The 24,633-nt window shown below is 36.2% G+C and overlaps 1 protein-coding gene across 2 annotated transcripts in view; it reads right to left on the bottom strand.

Moving 5' to 3' along the window:
- LOC150103935 (uncharacterized) overlaps positions 1 to 24,633 on the bottom strand; it is a 147,911-nt gene that overhangs the window by 37,851 nt on the left and 85,427 nt on the right. For both annotated transcript variants that reach the window (XM_090396655.1, XM_090396656.1), the window contains one exon: positions 13,584 to 13,698. In XM_090396655.1, the coding sequence (XP_090252781.1) occupies positions 13,584 to 13,698 (115 nt within the window). The remainder of the gene's footprint in view (positions 1 to 13,583; positions 13,699 to 24,633) is intronic.

The following is a 24,633-nucleotide window of genomic DNA, read 5'->3' as shown; positions in this document are numbered from 1 at the left end:
ATTTTATACAGTTCTATACAATTCCTTGTTCTTAAATTGATTTGCATTCACAAAGTTATCTTTTTATTCTATTGCCAACATTCCACGTTCTCTGCCTAAGCTGAATTAAAGTTGTGACCTGAATATTTTATGTTAAAACATTTCTTAGCTTATTCAGGACACAACAATGCCTGTTTCTTTGTACGAAATGTCTCTTTTAAAGCCTGTTTTATGAATGCTCTAGATGCAAAAGAGCAAATTTTATTTCTAGGAATCCATCTATTGCAAATGTTGGGATAATCTTGTAATTGAGACAGATTTTTAGAAATTGGATGTATGATGTTTGAGCAAAATGTTTTAAGATGGACTATTCAAATGATTCTTTTCTAAATTCGATGTAATAATTTAATGCACACCACAAAATCATGATGTAGACAGACATTAATAAGATTGTAATCTGATAGAAGTAGTGTAGTGTTTATGTATGTAAGGGGGAGGATGGATTTTATTGACAGGAGGTACTAGTGATGAAGGAACTGTTGAATGGCAAAAAACAATTATTTTAGATGCTATCTTTCTGAAAATTTTTCATGTTGCTCCTCTAAAACGCAAATTAATACAATACAGAAAACTTGCTATATTCTTAAGGAGCACCTCTGGTGTAGAAATGCTGGTTATTCTTGCGTTTAAATTTTAAAACATAAATGATATATATTCAGCCATATGTTAATAAAGTGATAACATGAAAGATGTTTGTAGATATAACTTAGGGAAGATCTTTGTCAACTTGATTTCTTAATTATTAAATTTTTCAGATAATGTTGGTAGACAAATTCATAACCTAAACTCTTAAAAGGGTAATAAATTACAAGAGAAAAACTCACAAGAATAATCATTTATTATTCTTTTAAAGCCCTTTTAAAACCAATCAAATTTAAATCAAACAGGGAAATATTGGAATATCACAATGTGGTATACAAATTTCCAGTCAATGCAACTGCAAAGTCACTTGCACAGGCTTGATGATCAGATTGATATGGTCAGGACCACAAGAACATTTTCGCAACTATAATGTACACATTTCCAAATACTTAAGTAATAAAAACAAAAACAATAAAAGATAAAATACCAGTCAAACTGAAATCGCAATCCACAGGTTCAAACAGAACCACATTTCCCAAATCGAAAATGCTACCTACATGATCTGTATCCAGTGTTAAGAATTTCAAAAGCAATAGCTATATGATGTGACAGCAATTCCATAAACATCCATTGCCCCTACATGATATCAGAGAATTGGAAGTTATGTATCCAAATAAATTCTAGATTTCTGTCAATGAATAACCATTAAAAAATCTGATAGAAGTAGTTTTTTTAAAACCATTAAAGTCAACATAGGACAAATCTAAATGTAAAACCTTAGAATAAACCTACACCTCATCAATTTCCCTCACTCCTCTGAAGAAGTGTTCCAGTTGAAATGGCCCATACACCATAATTTCTATATTTTTTGTATGTTCATTCTTCATGGAAGTTCATTAAAAAAACTTTCTATATATTCCCTTCTGTTAAAAAAAATTCTATTTTTTTTTTTTTTAATCTACTTTAGTCTTTTAAATTCCTCTTGGAAATTATTATTCTTGTTTGTTTTCTCTTGGAAATTATTATCCTTTTAAGAGTTCAAGGTGCAAGTTTACATCTACCAGTATTGTTCTACCAAAATTATATCCCAAAAATTTTAAAAACATTTAAATCTACATTAAGAACACTAAGATCTTCCCTAAAGTATGTTTAAAAATATCTTTCATGTTATCATATATTTTTAATATATGGCTAAATATATATCATTTATGTTTTAAAATTTAAACGAGAAAAATCACAGGAATAACCAGTGTTTCTACAATGGGGGAGGGGGGTGCCCCTTAATATTAAGAGAGACCTCTAGGGAGTTAGGGACTCATTGTGGAAGGACACACACAACATCCAATGGCAATCCATTCCAATCATGCATCACCCTATGAAAGAAAAATTTAGACCTCACTCCCTTCTTAGCAGAATTCATTCTCGGCTTCCAATAATGCCCTCTTGTCCTTTCCTCATCTTCCATAAAATGAAAAATTCCATCAACTGAAATCCTGTATGACGCTTTCAGAAGTTTGTAAGTCTCAATCAGAACACCCCCCCCTCCCCGCCTGTTTCTTAGTGTCTGGGGGTCTACAAATTCTTAATCTTTCTTCATAATCAGTATTCCACAATCTTGATATCAATCTTAGCATTGTCCTTTGCACTCTCTTCATGTCACAATCACAACAGAAATGAGGAGACCAAACCTGCACACAATTGTCCAAGTGAGGTCTTATCAAGGCCTTGTAAAAAGACAAAATGACATACTTATCTTTACGTGTCAGTCAGTTCCAGCATTGCAATTATCTTTTGAGTTGTATTTGCAATCTTTGCTACATGATCTCTTCTATCTACTAAGATCCCTAGCCTGATCAGTTTCTTCTAGCATAATCCAAACAATATAATACGACACTGGATATCTAATCAGACCAAAGCGCATAATTTTACATTTACTGACACTGAAATGTCATTCATTTTCCCATGCCTACAATTGCAGTTTATTCAAATTATTCTGCAAGTACTGCATATAAGCTAACTTTCTGATTACTTTGACTATCTGTGCATTATCTGCAACCAGCTGTATGTTGCCTATCAAATCCTTCCCAATATCATTAATTTAGAGATTGAATAACAGTGGACCAAAGCCAGATCCTTGTGGTACAACACTAGTCACACTAAAATCGTGCAGACTTATATCACCATATACAAGTTCAATCTTAAAAAGTTTAAATTTTAAAACACACCCTAATTCAACATCACCAGAGTTCAGGATTGGTACTCTCAACACAAGAAAATGGAATGGCAAAGAAATGGTGTTAACTGATGAATTAGATAAGTAGCAGATCAACACACAGGGGTGACTGAAACAAAAAAAAGACAAAAACTGGTAAGATCTTTCTGAGCAATAAATACAAAATGTTATATTCAGGCAATCAAGGAAAAGAAAGTGTAGCCATAGTATTCAACACAAAATATGAGGCTAAATCTTCTTGAATGGCAGGCAGTCTCAAGTAGAGTGATGTCAGAATATCAGAATGAGGAACTGGACAATGAGACTTATTTGTGCGTATGGTCCCACAGAAGGTTCTACTAAGGTAGAAGTGGGAGAATATTTTTCAGGCCTTAGAGAAAGTAACTGACATAATGAAAAAGGGAAAATTGGTCCTTGTTGGGATCTAAATAGCACAGTAGGAAATGATTGTCAGATATACAAAAATATTTTGGGAAAATTTGGAGAAAAGAACAAAGCTAATAATAATCGCAAATACATGTTGGATTTCTGCTCAGAACATGTACTGGTTATTACTAACACAATGTTCCAACATAAAAATGTGCACAAATTCACATGGAGAGAAGAGACAAGGAATAAGGAAAAGCCTCATTGACCATGTTATTGCTGATAGTAATGTTTTCTTCCTTGTGCAGGACACCAGAGTGCACAGAGGATTTGAAACTGGAAGTGATCACTATTTAGTCATGAGCAAGATAAAATTGGATTTCATAATGAAAAGAAGTACATGTAAGAAAGTTTTAAAGTAAATAAAAGTTGAGCAGCTCTCAGATATGAACTATGGACTAAAATACACAAACATTATTCAAGAAAAATGAAAGAGTTTGAGAACAGAAACCAAATCTTGAAGATTCAGTGGCAAGCCCTGCAGAAAACACAGATTGATTCAGTGAGAGAGAGAGGCATGTGGTGAGGTTATCTGCAAGGATAGAAAAATCAGAACTCCATGGTGGACACAGGAAGCTAAAGAGGCAGTGAAGGAAAAAAAGAAAGCTTATCAAAAGTTCCTGGCAAATAAGTAAGCTTGTGCTCTTAGAGAATACAGAGACAAATGTAAGAAAGCTAAACACTGTGTAAAACTAGCTAAACAAAAGTTATGGGAAGACTTTGGTAAGATATAGGACATAAATATCAAGGAATGGCAAGATATTCTGAAAGTTGCTGAAGAAGCTCAGAAATGGAGGAAAGAGTATGTAAAAGGAATTAAAGATGATAAAGGTGACAGGAAAAACTGGAGAAAAAGATATAAGTATGGAGTGATTACTTCAAAAAAATGGCTAAATGAAACAAGCAGTGATAGCACAGTGGTAAAAAACGCACTCAATAGGCATGCAGTCAGGAATACATATCTATACTTGAAGTACACACAGCTATCAAAGGCCTGAAATGTGGAAAGGCAGGAGTAGATGATATTCGACTAGAAATGCTCAAGTATGGAGGTATAAAAGTCTTACAGTGGCTGCAATGCATAGTTCAGAAGGCCTGGACAGAGGAATGAATTCCAGATGATTGGAGTAGAGCTCTCATAGTACCCATATATAAAAAGGGAAATAAAACTGAATGTGAGAATTATAGAGGTATTTCTCTGCTGAGTGTTCCTGTTAAGATTTACTCAAGTAAACTTGAGAAATGATTGAGAAGGATTGTGGTAGAAAAGCTTGGTGAAGAACAAGCTGGATTCAGGACAAATAGAGGCTGTCAGGATCAGATCTTCACTTCACAACAAATAGTTGAGAAATCATGGGAATATAACAGGGATGTGTATTTATGTTTTGGAAATCTGGAAAAGGAATATGACAAGGTGCCAAGAGAGAAGCTATTCAATATGTTACAGTTATATGGTGTCAATGGGACATTATATCAAGCAATACTTAGTCTTCATTTGAGTTGTAAGTGAGCAGTTAGAATTGAAGCACAGGAAGATAGTTTAATGTTAAATCTGGCGTCAGACAAGGCTGTACATTATCTATATGGATCACATTATAAAGAAAGTGGTATTAAACCTGATATCGAAATTGGAGATATTAATCTCAGCTCTTTGCTTTATGCTGATTATGTTATACTTCTAAATAAATCCACTAGATGTCTGCAAGATTCCCTGACTAAATTGAATAACTGTTGTAATAGATATGGTATGAAGGTCAGCAATAACAAGACAAAGACAATGAAAATAGGCAAAAGCATTGAAAATATCAACTGCATTGTGAATAGAGAATCTGTAGAACAAGTAAAACATTTCAGCTACTTAGGCACGATTTTTAGTGAAGATGGTAAATTAAATATGGAAATAGACAACAGAATCAACAAAGCCAGTATAAGATGTCAGCTGAATAAATTTATATGGAATATGAGAGAAATTAGTTCAAAACCCTAAATTAGCTATGTGCAAGACAGTGTTTAAACCAATTTTAACTTATGGATCTGAGAGCTGGGTTAGAAGTAAAACACTTGACCAAAGACTAGAGACCGCAGATATGAGAATCCTGAGAAAGATTAAGGGCATGAACAGATGGTATCAATGGTAATATCATTAAAAATGAGGATATTAGGAAAGAACTTAACAATGTCAACATCCAGGAATGCATTACCAGAGCTAATCTCATGTGGTATATGGTCACTTAAACAGAATTGGTGAGGAAAGATTAGCAAAACAAGTGTTCTCCACCAGGTTGGCAGGAAAAAAGACCCAGAGGACAACCAAAATGTAGGTAGATTGATATGGTAAAAAGTGCCTTAGAAGACAGAAATATAAGATCGGATAATATTGGAGTTTTGACAGATAAACTGATTTGGAGGAAAATTGCTGATAGGAAGTTAGTAATGAAGTAAATTTTTCATGCATTACTATCATATCCTGTACACTCCTTGAGGATATATAGCAGCAATTTGATGATGAATACCAGTTTTTGACATCTGTCAGTCAGCCATGATAACTGATAAGGCTTGATGGATATCAATCCCATGCATTCTGATCCTTTAATCGCTATGAAATAGACTTAAATTAAAGGTTAGAGAGCACCTGGCTCACCCTATTTAGGGCTGTACGGAGGCACCTGAACCGATGAGCAGAGCTGCTTTCGGGCTCTTATGTTTCCACCTATCATGTTCGTCATAATTAGATGACTCTTGAATGAGTTGATTGGGATAAACAGCTGCTTTGGCAAAATAAGCAGTGGCAATATTATGGAGAAACGTAGGAATATCTGTAATATCAGCATCACGATGTAAGAGAGCATTTCTGACAAACCACGGAGCGCTGAAAATCATACGGAGGCACTTGTTTTGAATAACTTGTAGCTTTTTGATGTTCGTGGGGGGAGTGTGACCCCAGGCCGGTGATCCGTAAGGTAAACAGTGTCTGATAATTGTTTGTAGATCCGTAGTTTGTTTTCAGTGCTGAGTTGGCTTCTTCGATTGAGGAGAGAATAGAGTTGCACAATTGCAGAGTTTGCTTTTTTGCATGCATAATCTATGTGGAAGTTTAAATGGTTATCACGTTGAATGCCTAGATATTTGGTGCTAGATCTCCATGGGATGGCTGTGTTAAAAAGTTTAATTTCTCCGAAGTGAGATGCTTGTCTTCTTGTGAAGAGAATGGCAGTCTTTTATCGGCATTTACAGACATTCTCCATTTCCTGAACCAGTTTTCTACATTTGTTGCTGCAGTTTGTAAGCGCTGCGTAGCTATATTCGTCCTGAGAGATCTGCTAAGAATTGCCATATCATCCGCATAACTAGCTATAGTGGTTAGTGATGTGCTAGAAACTGCTTTTTAACATCAGAAACAAAGATGTTAAAAAGCAGTGGGCCTTGAGGGACACCAGCAGTGATTTTTTTCAGTGAGGATCAAATTCCACACAACTTGACCTGGATTTTACGGTCCTTTAGAAAGGAGTCAATAATTTTAGTAAGGTAAAGAGAGATGTTGGCTGAAATTAATTTATAGATGAGACCTTTGTGCCACACCTTATCGAAAGCTTTTGCAACATCTAAAAAAGATAGCTCCTGTGTGTTGTTTCCAGTTAAAGCCTGTAGTGATGAATTCTGTCAGTCTGTGAATTTGCTGTGTAGTGCTATTTCCGGTACGGAAACCAAATTGTTCTTTCGGAATTATGTTGTTTTTATTCATCTCCTCATTAAGTCACTTAAGAATGACTCTTTATGCGATTTTTTCCAGGCATGATAAAAGACTGATAGGTCTATAGCTCTGTGGCATTTGAGGTGCCTTACCAGGCTTGAGAATAAGGAATATATCAGCTTGTTTCCATCGTGAGGGGAAATAATTTAATGTCAGCATTGCATTAATAATGGCTACTAAATGCATGACAGCTTTGTGTGGGAGGGCCTTAATTGTTTTGTTGGTAATTTCATCTGGACCAGGGGCTTTTTTGTTGTTAAGCTTCCTAATGATTGAATAGACCTCTTTAGGCGAGGTGGGACAAATATTTTCATGGCTACAAGGCTGCCGAAGCGTGGTACGAACTCGACGGCGTATTTTCTCTATGTAGACCAAATCCGCATGCACATAATTAGGATGGCACTGAAGTTGAAGAGCGTCAGCGAGAGCTTCGGCTTTTTCATCAGCTCTGTAAACAAGGCCTCTTTCTCCCTGAATGGGCTGGATGTTAGAGCGATCCATACAGAGAGCTTTAGTCAATTTCCACAGAGAATTATCTTCAATTTTGAGAGAACAGAGTTTTCTTTCCCATTGCTGGTTCCTGTGATCTTTTAATGCATAACGGACTAGGTTGGACGCTCTATTTAGTTCTCGACGGTTTTGTGGAGATAGCGTGTTGTGATAGCAGCGTCTGAGTCTATTTTTGTTTCTGATTAGAGCAAGGATTTCTTCAGGAAGTAAGTTTACTTGAGCTGGGGTGGAAATAGAACAAGCTGCGGATAAGCCAGAATGGATTTTACATTCAAGATTGTTGACTGTCGCGTCAATTTCTTCACGGGAGGAGATAGTAGGTACTGAGTCTATGATACTGTTCATTTTCGCCTTGAATTTTGCAAAGTTAGTGTGTGATTGGCTGGGAATGAGCTCAGGATCCCCTCCTAAACTTAAACGTACTGGATTGTGATCTGAGCTGAGCTCGTCAACCACTTGAAGTTGGAATCGATGAGAAATGTTGTTAAATATAGCAATATCCAAAACATCAGGTCTGCCAGTCGCTCTGTAATGAGTTGGCTCGATCAGGTCTGCAATAACAATGTTTCTCTTCAAGGCAAAATTGCAGAGGATCATTCCGTTGTTGTTAAAACTCTTGCTGTTCAATAAAGGATGCTTGGAATTGAGATCTCCTGCCACAATTATTGCTTCATTTGTATCTAGTAGCTGAGAGAGATCAGAGGGTAGGAGAGATTTGCCAGAGATTTGTATACAGAATAAATCTTTAAGCTGCCTGCACTGTTGGTATGTATTTCTATGCCTGTCTCCTCGAGGTTAGATGTATTAGTCTTCTTAATCTCATCATAGCAGATGTTTCTTCTGACAAAGATGGCAGTGCCTCCACCTCTGGCATTGAGTCTGTCATTTCTAAGTAACGAGTAGTTTCTGAGTTTGGGATTATCGCAGAGACGTAGACGAGTCTCGTTAATGAGGAGAATATCAATTTGTAAATGATCTGCAAGTTCCTGTAATTCCAAAATTTTGTTGTTGAGACCATTTGCATTCCAGAATACTATCTGCATAGAATTTGATGTTGAAGCCGGATTAGTCATTAATCATGGAGAAGATGACTTGAGCATTCCTAAGGAATTTGTTGGTGTCGGCCTGGCTTGGATTTGTTTTGCTAAAGGCTGTTAGAATCTCCCCTAGTGAGGCAGTGAGAATTGCTGAGGAGTTTTGACTGCTAGTTGCAAGGAGTACCTCGGTGTTACGCGAGGAAACCACAGAAGCATAAGATTTATCTGGTGTAACTAGCTGCGTTTTGATTTCAGGCGCAGATCTCATGATATTTTTCTGAATGGGCAGGACTAACTCCTGTCTAGACTTTTGGAGGTTGGATGGATGGAGAGAACAATCCTTGTAATTGGCAGGATGTGGGCCGCTGCAGTTCGCACATTTAGCAGGTGTGGTCTTTGGCTTGACGCAAGTGTACAAGGGATGGTTGCCACTGCACTTTACACACTTGTAATCTGCTCTACATAACATTTGCACATGCCCATATTTTTGGCATTGATGGCATTGACCAGCCGATCCCTTTCTTCGGAGTGGTTCGGTCTTGATGACCAAGTTGCAGACTACTTTAAGATCGTAAATTTCTCTCTGATCTTTACTGATCTCCACTAAGACCAGAGGCATGGGGTGCTTGTCTGCTCGATACATGTGAGAAATCTTGATCGGCTCCAAGCTTTGTGATCCAAGGTCAGTAGTTTATCTCTTCAGATGTTATGTTTTCTACTAAACCTCTGATGACTACCTTAAGATTTTTTTCACTTTTCAGTTGGTATGTGTGATATGGACTTTCTGTTCTTCCATAAGTCTGGTGAGCTGGCTGTAGTCCGTTGCTCCTTCGGGCTGTATGTGGACTCCATTGTCTGTGTCTTTAGCTGATGAGAACTTGATGTTATTGTTCTTCATCGTCTCTGCAAGTGACGACCATTTTTCTTTAGATCTCAAGATTACTGGTGGAATCCTCTCTTTGGGCTGTGTCAATATATCTGTCTCTGTTCTTTCACCAGATAGTGCTGATGTATCCATTTGAGGTGCTAATTCAAGTTCTGCAGCAAGAGACTCTTTCTCTTCTTTCTGCTGACCTCCTGGTAATCATTAGCATCTACATCAGTTGTTGTAGCGGGGGAAATGACGCTGTCATGTGTAAGGTTGGGAGAAAGTTCGGAGGTTTGAGGGTCTTCTGTCCCGACCTCCATAATCTGATGGACTTCAACCTTTCCTGGCCATTTCATGCGTAAAATGTTACCAATGTGCCAAAAAATAGCTACAAGTTCCTTGAAAGGGAGATCCTCATATGGTGAATCCATAATTAAATCTAGACTTGAAGTGTGGGAAGGACCTGCCTTGTCCCTTCAACCACCAAGTGCAGCACAGGGTGGGGAATAGGAGCAGGCTTGAAAATTTTTTTGGAGATGAAAATAAAAGTCTTACCTGCTCTGCTGATCGAGCACGCTGTTGACGCTACAGGAGAAACATCAAACAATCACTATTTTAATGTAGAAAGCAACTGTGAACTAATCATCAGTATTATATCTCAAAAACTTTTATCACTGCTGCATTAACTATGAAGAGCGCTGAGAAACACGTCTGTACTGATCGAAATCAATGACAGAATTCTGTCGGTCAGCCATCCTCTTATCCACAATATTTTATAATCCAAACCCATATATTCTCCCATTTATGCAACAGTCTTCCAAGCTGTATTCTGTCAAAAGCCTTAGCAAAATCCAAAGGTATCATAGTGTATCCATTCCCCTTTTTCTAGTTCAATGGTAACATTATTACAGAATGTGAGCAAGATGCTAAAACATATGACCTTCCCTTAGTCAACCCATGCTGTTCATAGCAAAATAGATTCACTGCCAATCCATTTCTGAATGCGAGTCCTGAACAATTTTTTAAAATCTTCACCATCACTCCCTCAGATACTGATTGGTCAGTAGTTGGATACATCGGTCTTTGCACCACCCTTGTGACATGGGATTACCATACATTCTTTCCATTACTGCAGGATTTTTCCTGTTCTGAGACTCAAATTATATAGCTGGTCAAAGGAATAGCCAGTTCAGCTGAACACTCTTTTAGCACTTATGCTGATATCCCATTAGTCCATATTGCTGAATTCTTATTCAGTTTGTGCAAGAGCTCTAATACCTCCTCTTCATACACGCGAGTTTCTTTATTCAGTGAAGAGGTAGCAGTGAACTCAATGTTGCATACATGTGATAGCTTTTAGCATAATGGGCACTCAGTTGAACAACCTCTTCTGTCTCTCACCTTCACATTATCTGCATTCAGAAGACATTCTTTCATATTCATTCTTTTGCTTGCAGCACATCAATAGAATTCTTGTAGGTTGTCTTTAGCTTGCTGAGCCAATTTCTTTTCATACTCAGATTTAACTTTCTGTACAATAGTTGCAACTATTCTAGCCTGCGTCTTATAATTTTCATAAAGGACATCATCCTTATGTGCATGGTATTCCTTCCACATCATTCATTTCTTACAAATCTCTTGCTTAATAAGAATTATGCATCCATTTGACTCCTATCCTATTTATGCTTTGAACTCTTGGGACACATTCTGATATTGCAGCATTAAGTATTTTTTAAATGCTTCCCATGCACTGTCAATATTCTTCTCATCCAGCAATGAATACCATTCCACTGAACTCTACATTCCTCAGCTGGTCACAATTTCCTTCTTTGTAGTTCAGCATAATCTTTTCTGAATGGATCATTCATAAACTTAGTCACTTCCCAAGTGAGTACCACATGATCACTGTCACCAACAGAGACAGAATATTTATGTCATTAACTAAAACATCCTCTGGCACTATGATCAAATTTAACACTCTTTGACCTCAAGTTCCTTCTGTCGCATGCTGCTTGAAGAACTTGTCTCGCAACAGCTCAATAAATTCAGTTTCAATCTTATGAGATTTTATTGCTACCCAATTAATATTTGGATAATTAGTCTCCATTATGATTACACTCATTATCTCTATTTGGTGATGCATTTCTTTATCACTGCAAATAATCCACCAGATCTATAACACCCTACTATGTTAGAAATAATGTTACTATTACAGGTCTCAACATTAACTGAATTTATGTCATCTCATATCATTAGCAGCACTCCTCCGCTCCTATCCTATCATTCCTAAAAATACGTACCCTTTACACTCAACTTGCAGATCTCTATTCTTCTGTAGTGCCTTATACATGCAGACATCTTTGGACACATTTGATGGGTCTGCACCAGATAAACAGAAAGTCAAAAGCATTCTCTCTTCATAATTTTCATGATAATGCCCATTCCAGTCATTAGCACAATTATATAACATTGTCACTCTTGCACTTTTCACCATTCCTTCCATTGTAATTTAGTTTCCTTGACTATGTGTTAGATCTCATACAAGTTATTAGTTTCTCAAAACTCCCGATACCAAATAAATTCAGGTGTAGGCTGTCCCTCTTATACAAATCTAATCTTCCCTCAAACTCACTCCACACATCAAAAAAACTTGCATCCATTCCTTCTACACAGCCTACTCAAATCTATCTTACTATCACTTATCTATTTTCACTTTCTCACTCTTGCCACTTCCAACAACCCTTTCATGTCCTCTCTATAGGCAAATATAGCAAATTTGCTATATTGCATTGATTTGCTCTTTAGAGGAGAAACATGAAAACTTTTCAGAAAGATAGCATATTTCAAAAAAATGATTTGATAAATAAATATTATTTATCAAATAATCAGATGCTAACTCCAGAAAGTCCACTGAATGACACCCAGTAAGTAATGATGAAAATTTATCACTTTTTTTTTCTGCACTTTTAGCAATCATTTCTAACTAAGTATAAGTAGCATGTAGATGCATTTTTTAAATATCCATCTTTTTCTTTTTTTTTTGAAATGTGAAATTAGCTTCTTAAAATTAATACAGAACACTTACAGCATCCAATGAATATGCGCATACAAATCTAAGGCACAAAAACATTACTTTCATGTTCTTGCATTTGGTGAAGTAAATGACTGTTGTAAATCAAATCAAATGGCTGTGATAAAATATGGTATTTTCATCAATCAGTTAAAATTGACATAACAAAAAATGAAATCTGATACTTCATTATTATTATATGGTCACCACTATGAAATCCATCTACTCATCACAGGAAGTCCACTAATATTTCATCAAGCAATAGCCATGATTCGCACAATATCTGTCACACTTTTACCAACAAAGCACTCACAACTGACTCTGGCTTTAGTACAAATTGTCATTTGCTCATATTTGGTTAAAAAAGATATTTATTCTTCTTTTATAAACTTTTGTCAAATGCAAATTAAATTGCATTTCATTTGCAAAAATAAATTAATCTGCACAAATACAGCGAGTTGCAGCAACAACTCAATTGTACACTATAGGGAAATACTTTATTTCATAATGCAAACTTTGGTTTGTTGTTAATTCAAACAATAAAAGCAGAAGATTGAAGCAGTATGTTGCCTTCATTTCCATCAAATGAATATTGTTCATATTCACTCGATGTTGTAGGTGTTCTATATTAATTTTAGAAATGTAGTATTTCACATTCCAAAGAAGAGTTCAGTTCAGGCATCTTCCTTTTGTTTTCCAATAATCATTTAGTTTTTCTGTATGCATTACTAGTATGAGGAAAATTCCACTATATGAAAACAGTTTCCAAAGTTATTTAGAGAACACAAGAATCCACTGCATTTTGCAATCATAATAGTCTTTTCATGCACAATTTTAACTTCAATACAGTCAACACTCATTATGATGAACTCAGAGTGAGATCAAAGAAATAGTTTATCAAGACAAAGTTTGACATATATAGTGAAATTCTTTTAGAATAGCACCAATGATTATGGTGCTTTCCACGATTTTTTTTTTTTTATGGTATGTCATAGTCTGAGTTCACTATAATGACATTTGCTATAGCCAGAGTTGTGCAAAAGATGAAAACAAAGAATCATTTCTACCTCTCCATTATTATGAAATGGCTGCACAGGAGGAAAACTGCTACAGGATGTGACTATTACATGAGTATTAAGTAGCTGGTGATTTGGCCTCAATCCCAAAAACACTACCGAGTCACTGAAAAGTTAAAGAAATTATATATCTGAATAATTATATATATATACCGAAAAGAAAAAAAAAAAAAAAATATATATATATATATATATATATATACTGAATAATGCAACAATGAAGATGTATATTTTCAAAGGCTAAAGTTACAAAAGCAAAATAAATATGGTTAATAAAAATACGCATAAAATACACAAAATACTTACATTTAATTTTCATAATGATTATTCCACCAAAATTGCAATTGCAAAAATTGGTTGATAGGCAGAAAAGGAGATATATGATTGAGATATTCAAATTGCTGAAGGGTTTCTATAGGATTAATTCAGAGGGTATTTTTGGGAACAGGACTGGTGGTGGGAGAACTAGGGGGGACATCCATGGAAGCTGAGCAAGAGTGTGGTTAGTAAGGGTGTTAGAGCTAGGTTTTTTTACTTTTAGAGTGGAGAATGAGTGGAATAAGCTGCCAGAGTCTGTTGTGGGTGCTATGACAGTGAATGAGTTCAAGACAAAGTATGATAGATACTGTGTGAATGTCGAATAGTTGTGATGGGCATGATGTTTAGGGCCTCCCTCAATGAGTCTAAGGACTCCTTGGATATAATGATGTTTCCAGAACATTTCTTGCTAGTTTGTCTAAAAATCTGTTTTGTGAAACAATGATAATGGAATACTTTTTATTTATTCATAGAATTTCTTTATACAACATACTGTAAGCATTTTCAGTATGAAAAAAAAAACACAAGTCCATATCACAGAAAGATAGCAATGTAAGTATTAAACAGTAGTGGCACAGCCTAATTATAACTGGTCTTAAGACTCCATTTATTATAAAAGAAATTTAAAAAATAAATTAAAAAAAAAAAAAAACATTACAGTATTAAACGATGCTACTTTCTAGAACCAGGATGAATGCAATCTATCATACCTGTTCAAGATTTAGGGCAATGTAATAATGCTTATATGGGGTGTATTGGGTGTTGGGGAGGAACGGTACCTCTCTATCTTGGACGGTCACATCTTAGTATGGTACAGGAGGATTGCTTCTGACCAACACTTATGGATCTTTGAAGCTACCAATAAGGTACGTGTGTAGAGGCTTAAGTGCTGTGAGGACATCATGTTGGAGGCTTAATGGATTTTTTACAACACTCAAAAAGAATTAAAATAGACTTTAATACTTCCTATATTTCGTCCTAGTCACTAGGACATCTACGGGTTACAAAAAAATTAATGTAACATATGCACAAATAACAAACAATACTAAGCCCAACCACGTGGGTGACACTAAAGTCCTATCTAGGTAGAGCGCCCTCTAAGGGCAGTAGCAGGTGGCCTGGAATGTAAGGTGGGAACTCTGGTGATGAGTGTTTCCCAAATCTTCGGAAGCTTAATGCACCCATATTTATTGAGATTTGGTTGGTTTTTGAGAGCTGCTGCTGCTTCTAAGAAAAGTCTCTCTTTCTTGAATTTGCTGTGGTGGAGCATGGTGGTTTTCTTCCATGATACTCTGTGGGTGGTGTCCAAAACGTGGTCAGCCAAGCCTGAATGGCCATAGTTGTGTTTGAAGATGTAAGACTTGTGTTCCTCCAGGCGGATGGATGCTGATCTGCCTGTCTGTCCAAAGTATGCCAGCTTACAGGACAGGGTACTTTGTAAACTCCAGGCAGAGAGAGAGAGGAGGGAGCTGATCTTTCGTAGAACGGATAAGGGCTTATATGCGGTGGGGCTTATATGCTGTGTGTAGATTGTATTGTTTTAGTATCTTGGCTATTTTTTCAGATGTGCCACGGATGTAGGGTATGGTGATGGCATTTTTAAAATCTTGTTGACGAGAAGGAAGGGGAATGGGGGAGGAGTTGATTATTTTTTTGATACTGTGATCGCTGTAGCCATTGGAGAGGAAAGTGCTGTGTATGTGGTTAAGCTCATTAGTGAGGGCGGATGACTGATGAAAGATTGTGGGCTCTCTTGGTAAGAATTTTAATAATGCCATATTGTTGAGAGGGGTGGTGGTGGGAGAGTTTGTGAATGTATCTGCCTGTGTGTGTGGGTTTTCTGTATACGGTGAAGGTAAGTGTATCATTAGGCAGGCGTGTGACTAAGGTGTCTAGGAAGGGTAAACAATTGTTCTTTTCCTTTTCCATAGTGAACTGGATTCTTGGATGTAGACTATTGAGATGACTGAGGAAGGAGTCTAACATGTCTGGGCCATGAGGCCAAATAGAGAACACATCATCTACATATCTTAGCCAGATAGAAGGTTTGAGTGGGGCTGAGTCTATGGCTCGTTTTTCGAAATTTTCCATATAGAAATTGGCAAGGGGGGGTGAGAGGGGGGAACCCATGGCAGTTCCCTCTATCTGCTTGTAGATTTTGTTGTTCCACGAGAAATATCCAGAGTTAATGGCAAAGGAAAAGAGATCTAAGATGTCAGAGGGAAAAACCTTTTCTAAGAGAGATAAGGTGTCAATTAAGGGAATATTGGTAAACAAAGAGGAGATATCTAAGCTTACCAATATGTCTGTCTTCTTCAAGGTTAAATTTTCTGTGAGGGCTTTAAAGTGGGTCGAGTTTTTTATATAGGAAGGGGACCTTCCGGTGAGGGGGATCAGAGAGTTGGCCAGCTGTTTAGATAGTCTATAGAAAGGTGCATTGGTAGCATCTACTATAGGCCTGAGTGGGGAATTGGGTTTGTGGATTTTTGGTAAACCGTATATTTGGGGGGGACGGGAGCAGAAAGGTTTAAGTTTTTTCGTGACATCTGGGGGCCAGGAAGATACTTTTTTGAGTAAAATTTTAAGTTTCTTAACTTGTGTTTTTGTGGGGTCATGTTCTAGCGGGATGAACATTAAAATGAACATTATCCTCCGCAATCGCGCTACCTACATCCCGCTAGAACACGACCCCACAAAAACACAAGTTAAGAAACTTAAAAAATTTTACTCAAAAAAGTATCTTCCTGGCCCCCAGATGTCACGAAAAAAATTAAACCTTTCCGCTCCCGTCCGAAAATGATTTGAACATGATTTGGTCTTGAAAATTCGTGTTGAAAATCAAGAGACTAAAGAAAATCCAGAAAACAAAACAGATGAAAAACTCAATTTAAAAAACTTCAAGACTGCAAAAATAGAAAAAGAACTTAAATTAGAACTTAACAGAAAAATTACTTAGAACTTCAATGATGATGAACTAGAAATGAATGAATTATGGAAGAACTAAAAGAAGAATTATTAAAAACAAATACAGAAATACTGGGTTATAGTACATCTCACAAGCAGAAGGACTGGATGACTGCTGAGATTTTATCCCTCATGGACCAATGCAGACTTCATAAAGATACTACAAAATATAAAGAGATACAGGTCAAGATAAAATCTAAAATAAAAGAAGCCAAAGAAAACTGGATGAAAGAAAGATGTGGATCTACAAAAAAAAACATGATTTCAATCTTCACAAAAAATTTAAAGAATTCTAAAGGATTGATGAAAAAACAACATCCTAAGGTACTTGGGCTAATGAAGGAAAAATAATCTTAGAAACATCTAAAAAAGCACAAGTTTGGACTGAATACAGTCCAAACTTGTTCTTGTCTATTTCAGATAATAGACAAGACTTAATTCAAGTGACAGGCCCACCTATCTTGAAGTCTGAAGTAGTAAAGATGATCAAATTATCAAGAAATGGTAAAGTGTGTGGAACCAATAAACTACCAGCAGAAATGATTAATCAATGACAGTAGTATTGATAGTTGTAAAATTATTCGACAAAATTTATGATACTGGTAAGCTTACCCTCTGACTGGATGAACACAATTTTCATTGCATTGTCTAAAAAACCTAATATAAAAACTTACGATGATTTTAGATTGATTAGCCTAATGAGTCAGATTTTCCAAAGTATTCAAATACTGCAACCTCGTTGGCTGAGTGGTTAGCATATCGGCTCTCCAGCTGCGGGTTCGTTTGTGATTATCTGTGAAAATACTAGTGTGGTGGTTGGCGGTAGATGCTACTGGTGTAGTTGCAGTTCATTGTAGTTGGTGAATTGAGTGGTGGAGACAGAGCTGTAGAGTAGGTGCCCTCCCTTGATGAGTCTTTGGACTCACTAGAGGTGTCACGTAATAATAATATTCATAACAGAATATACCACAAACGTAATGATCTCATTAGCAAAATTCAGTTTAGTTTCAGAAATGGCCTTGGAACAAAAGAAGCACTTTTCTGCTTACATATCTTAGCACAAAGATGCAGAAAACAACAAACTGACCTTTATAAACGAGACTTTTTGTGGTTATGAGACGATAGGTACTTTATTAATATAATCCCACCTACTAGTTTTGCTAGCTTTGTCAAGGCTGAACGGTACACACAAAAAATATGAGAGAATACAGAAATGTTGCTAAATGTTAGGCAGTTAAGTTTGAAACTATGCGTAACAATGTGTGCATGTGTTGAGAAGCTTCAGTCAGTATCATGGATAGGTGCTGTATGCACACGTGTTACATGATTTTTCGCGTATTGTAGTTCTGTTAAACTGAGTGAGTTGATTAAGTTTTTCCATATATCTTTCAGTATGGCACCCTGATTTCTGTTGAGGTTGTTAGCCGTTCTTAATACTACTGCCACTTCCTTGAAAATTCTGTAACCGTAATCATCATTCAAATACGGCATAGAGCTATTATCCCTGTCAATTGCATGGTTGGAAGTTGCAAAGTGATGTGCTAAGCCTGAGAAGACTGTCCTGTTGTGATTGACATCCCCAACATGCTCCTTCTGTCTGATTTCCAGGCTTCTTGAAGTTCGCCCAATATATGAAAGGCTACACATACATGGAATTCTATAAACACCTGGATGTTTGAAAAATGGTACACTGTCTTTAGAAGATCTTAATACTTGTTTGATGGTAGTGGTAGGCTTAAATACCACTCTGATGTTGTGAGATTTTAACATTCTAGCTAATCTTGAAGAGACTGAATCTACATAAGGGATGACTACTGTTGAAGCGTACTGGGTGACTGTTCCTTATCGTTAGAGGTTGTCTTTATAAAGAAACTTGATGATGTTTGTAGGAAAACCATTCTGCGGTAGTGTTATGGCAATTTGAGAAAGTTCTGTCTGAACCTCTTCTTAGTCTTAAATAAACTTTTTGGCTCTGTTCCGTAACATGTGAATGATGCTATGTTTTTGTGATCTATGATGGTTGGAAGAATAATGTAAATAATGTCCAGTATCTGTGTTTTCTGTATATGGAAAGTTTAAAATTATTCTCCTGCCTTTTCACCAGAATGTCTAGGAAAGGGAGTTGTCTGTTTTTTTTCAACTTCTAGAGTAAATTTAATCTTGTTGTGAAGAGAGTTTATTCTCTCTAAAAACACCTGTAGGTTTTCCATATTTTCATTCCAAATGATGACAATATCATCAACGTATCTCCACCATATCGATGGTTTAGGTGTAATTTTGGTAAAAATTTCATTTTCCAACTTTTCCACGAATAGGTCTGCACAAGGTGGTGACAGTGGGCTACCCATTGCTAGGCCTTCCAATTGTTGGTAAACTGTGTTATTTACCTCCTCCTTGTCTAATTTGTCTACTTTTTCCTTTTAGTAAGTTGGCAAAGTGTTTAGCCAATAGGTATGTAGGGGAGGATCTGCCATCTACAATCAGACACAGTGGAACACCCTCCTTATGCACTTTGGGTGCAGCATAAAGGGCAAGGAGTTATGGGATGTGCAGATTTGAGTTTTCTTTTTAATTCCTCAGGCCAACCAGTTATATTTCTGATCAGCAGGTTTGTTTCGTGGTGGTTTGTCATGATAGGATTTTTCTTTAGTATTTTATATGTAGAACTGTCCGACAGGAGACTGTTTATCTTAGTGAAATAGTCTTTTGAGTTTAGAATGACTGTGCAGTTCCCCTTGTCAGCTTTAGTAATGATTATCTCTTTGTTGTTTCGTAAGTTACGAATGGCCTTTCTATTGTATGGAGTGGTGTTCTGTTTGGGTTGCTTTGCTGTTGCATCAGGATAATCATGGTCTGGAATCTAATATCGTTAGCTGTAGCCTCTGGGAGACGACGGAGCCTTTTTCAATTCCGCAAATGAAGTCCATTTTTGGAATGAAATTAGGGGTAATGGAGAAGTTGAAACCTTTCTTTAGGATGTCGGATTCTTGTTTGGTAAGGCCGTGATCCAACATGTTGAAGATCACTTTGTCATTTGGGAGGTTGTTATAAGAATGGCATTTTTTATTATACAGTTCTTCAAATTTTTTAATTTGGTTCACCTTGCTTAACTGGAAAGTTTTCTCATAGCTAAATTGTAACATGTGGTCTATACTGTTCCAGGTGGCATAGTCTAAACTGTTTGAAATATCATCAAAATGGTTCCTGCAATTAAGGTCAATAATATTTAGTTCATACCTGATGGGTTGTATCCTTTCTCGAATTAGCGCCAAAGAAGCTTTGTTGTAGATACTTTTGGCACGTTTAGATTGAATATATCCTTTATAACCACATAACCACAAAAAGTCTCATTTTTAAGTATTTTATGACCAAATGTGTATAATTTAAACTGACCTTTATATTTGTTTTATTGATTTTGAAAAGGCTTTTGATAAGGTCCAACATAATACACTCATAAACATCTCAGAACAACTAGGCCTAGATAATAAGGATGTTAGAATCATTAAAAACCTCTATTGGGGGTTAGACTGTATCTGTTGTAACAGACATCAGGACAAGCAATATCAAAATTGAAAGAGGAGTTAGTCGATAACAGCTGACTTACGAGGGTGGTCTGAAAAGTTCTTGGCCTTACAATGAAAAAATGAATTTATAATTTCAAAATAATCTTTTTTTTAATATAATCTCCCTTAAGACAAATACATTTATTACAGTGATGCTCCAGCACCATTACCCCGTCCCTATAGTGGTTTTCAGTAAAATCTGCAAAATACCCATCTACAGCTGCAATCACCTCTTGATTCAAAGAAAAATGTTGACCAGCAAGGAAGAGTTTTAGTTTTGGAAAGAGATAGAAATCAGACGGAGCGAATTCTGGGAAATAGGGTGGATGTTCCAACAATTCATAGTGCGGATCCCTTAATTTTTCCTTTGCCAAAACACCTTTGTGGGCAGGTGTATTGTCCTGATGAAAAACTATTTTTTTTCTTCTGCAAACCGGGTCTTTTCTCACGAATTTTTTCATCTAGTCCGGTTAAAAGACTGGAATAATATTCCCCGGTTATTGTTTTACCCTTTTCAAGATAATTAATAAACAAAATGCCTTTAGCATCCCAAAACACTGATGCTAGACCTTTCCTGCTGATGGAACCAACTTTGTCATCTTTGGTGCTGAACAACCAGCTTCTGTTTTGACTGCTGTTTGGATTCTAGTGCGTAATGGTAAATCCAAGTCTCATCCATAGTAATAAATCGACACACAAAATCAGTTTTATTCTTGTTAAAACACTCCAAGCACTGTTCAAAGATTTTCATGCAAGTGCATTTTTGATCTGCTGTGAGCAAGCGCGACACCCATCTTGCGCAAAGCTTTTTCATATGCAATTCTTCATGAAAATTTATCCTATACATTCTTTTGAAATGCCTATTGTCTCAGCAATTTCACAGAATTTGACTTGCTGGTCATCCAATACCATATTGTGCACTCAATGATTTCTGGTGTTGTTACACTTTTTGGACGTCCTTCACATGGATCATCTTCAAGGCTGGTACACCCATATTTAAACTCAGTAGCTCATTTCTTAATTGTCGAAAATAAAGGAGAAAAGTGCCCATAAACTTTTATGAACTTTGAATGAATTTCTTTTGGCATTAAATCTTCTTTTACAAAGAATTTTATAACCACATGATACTCAATTTTATCCATTTCAAGGGGTACAGACAATATTTTTGCTTCAGATAGCTGTATAAAACAAACTACTTGATAGAATGACTTGCAATTTCACATGGATGCTTATGACAGATGTACGACTTAGTAAAAAAAAAATAAAATAAAATCTTGCTGATAGTGTTGCCATCTATTGGTTGAGGCCAAGAACTTTTCAGACCACCCTCATAATTCTAAATGGAAATAAAATTGAAGTGAGCAAATTCAAATACCTGGGATCCTGGAATAATGAAAGTTCGCACCGTGAAATGGAGATAAGATCAAGAATTGAAATTGCAAGACAGTCCTTTATCAACATAAAATCCATTTTATATGACGACGACTTAAATATCGAAATTCAAGTAATGAATGATGAAGTGCTACATACAGTCAAGTTTACTATATGGGGTTGAAACGTGGACGTTAAAGGCAAATACAATAAAAAAAAAAAAAAACTGGAAACATTTGAAATGTGGATATTTAGAAGGATGCTCAAGATACTACTGACAGAAAATGTGAGGAGTGAAGAGGTACCGAGAAGAGTAAATAAAAATTGAGAATTAATCAATATTGTGAAAAAAATAAAACCTGTCTGTTTAAGACATCTAATGAGAAACCATATAACATTCTCCAGGTAATGCTAGAAGGTAAACTCAATGGAAAGAGAAAACCTGGAAGAAGAAAAATATCATGGCTAGACAATATAAAAAAACTGGAATAAACTTAACGAAGAGCTCTTAATCAAAATAAGAAGTAAATTTGCAAAACATGATTGCTGAACTCCATTAGAAAAGAGCACTTAAAGAGGAAGGTAAGCGTGGCATGACAGCTTTCCTTATACAATATTTCCATGCTTTTCTGTAGGACTTTTCTAGTTTTCTTTCAGAGAGCCTTATGCTTAGACATGATTGCATGTTCTGAAGTCCAGATTGTAGTAATTGGAATGGCCAAAGTAGGATAGACTATAGATGTAAAAATGATCTGATATCAATAAGTAATGCTAATAAAAAAAAATCTTATCTTCACAGAACCTAAAAACGACAAAAGCTTTCAGACTTGGTAGAACAACACCTGAATATCATGAATTTACTTGTCTATCTTGGCAATATGTAGAAAACTGCCTTGATCATGAAAGAGGCACATGCTTGACTATGTCCTGAGTAGCTGAAGAAGCGGTATGTGTTTATGGTTTTGTTGATGTGGTGTCACTGTAAATCATTAGATTTTATGTAAGTGAATTTTATATTATTACAGTAACCTCTATGGAGTCAGCACTCATTGTGGGAGGACTACTCAACCAGCAACATGTCTATCATATCGAAGCATGAACTCATTTACATGCCCTGCACTAGCAATGTACTTTGGCAATGCATTCAACTCGCCAATAACAAATCTATTTTTTATTCTCTTCTTCATCGCATCTTTATACAACTTCTGAGGATAGCCTTTCGTTTCTTCTTCTTTATGTAGCTTCCTCAATGCTAGGGTGCAGCACCATGTCCTTCCAGTCCTCTTTGATGGTAGCTCTATTTGTTTCAACAGCCACATGATCCTGTCCATATCATATATCATCAAACCATGTCTTTTTTTGTCTCTTGACCCTCTTCCCATAATCTTTCCTTCTAAAGCTGTTAGTGTCCTCTGTCCTGCTGATCCCCTCAATACATGTTCAGTCAGTCATCTTTCTCTGGATTATTTCCTGCAATAAAGATGTCTGTGTTTTCATTCTCTGTAGTACCTCTGCATTTGTCAGATGTTCTCTCCATGAGATTTTCAGGGCTCTTCTGTAGCACCACATTTCAAAGGTCCCAGGTCTCATTGAATATCTAGGTCTCACTTCCATATGTGAAAACTGGCAAACTAATGTTCTTGTCATTCAATTCTTTGTCTATACACACAGAAGTTCTGAGCAGATCTTTATTTTTCCAGAGGGCATCTTTAGCTATGGCAGTTCTTGTTTTTATTTCTTTACCTTGCTTTCCATATGCAGTAAAGTAGATACCTAAATATTTGTATTCTGTTGTGTGCTCACTTTTTATATTATTTATGAATATTTTTGGCTCAGATCTATTTTCATTTAACTTATTTTAATTAATAAGTCCATGGAAAAATAGGAGCAAGTCCAATGGATGAGTGCTTACAGTGTCCAATTTCTAAGATGGATGGTGGTGACACCGAATATAAATACAATATCCAGCGAGTCTTCCAAAAAACTGAGAACTGGAGGAAGAAGAAGACTGCCATTGATACTATCAGTTCATGCCCCTCATCTTTCTCAGGACTCTCGTATCTGTGGTCTCTAGTCTGTGGTCAAGTGTTTTACTTCTGACCCAGCTCTCAGATCCATAAGTTAAAACTGGTTTGAACACTGTCTTGTATACAGCTAATTTAGTGTTCCGACTAATTTCTCTCTTATTCCATATGAATTTATTCAATTGACTTCCCACCATACCAGCTTTGCTGATTCTGTTGTCTATTTCTATATTTAATTTACCATCTTCAGTAAAAATCGTGCCTAAATAGCTGAAATGTTTTACTTGTTCCACAGGTTCTCCGTTCACAATACAGTTGACATTTTCAATGATTCTGCCTATTTTAATTGTCTTTGTCTTTTTATTGCTGATCTTCATACCATATCTATTACAACAGCTATTCAATTTAGTCAGAGAATCTTGCAGACTTGTAGCACATTTATTTAGAAGTATAACATCATCTGCATAAAGCAAAGCGCTGACATTAACATCTCCAATTTTGATATCAGGTTTAATACCACTTTCCTTCATAATGTGATCCATATAGATAATGAATAACAGAGGGGGATAATGTACATCCTTGTCTCACACCAGATTTAACATTAAACCATCTTCCTGTACTTCCTTCAATTCTAACTGCTGACTTACAACTCAAATAAAGACTAAGTATTGCTTGATACAATGCCCCATTGACACCATATAACTGCAGCGTATTGAATAGCTTCTCTCTTGGCACCTTGACATATGCCTTTTCCAAATCGACAAAACTTAAATACAGATCTTTGTTATATTCCCATGCTTT

The sequence above is a fragment of the Typopeltis vanoorti genome, chromosome 8 (genome assembly GCF_054136105.1).
Source record: "Typopeltis vanoorti isolate ZY-2024b chromosome 8, IOZ_Tvanoo_1.0, whole genome shotgun sequence".
Lineage (NCBI taxonomy): Eukaryota > Metazoa > Arthropoda > Arachnida > Uropygi > Thelyphonidae > Typopeltis > Typopeltis vanoorti.
This window is presented reverse-complemented; position numbering and strand designations above follow the sequence as displayed.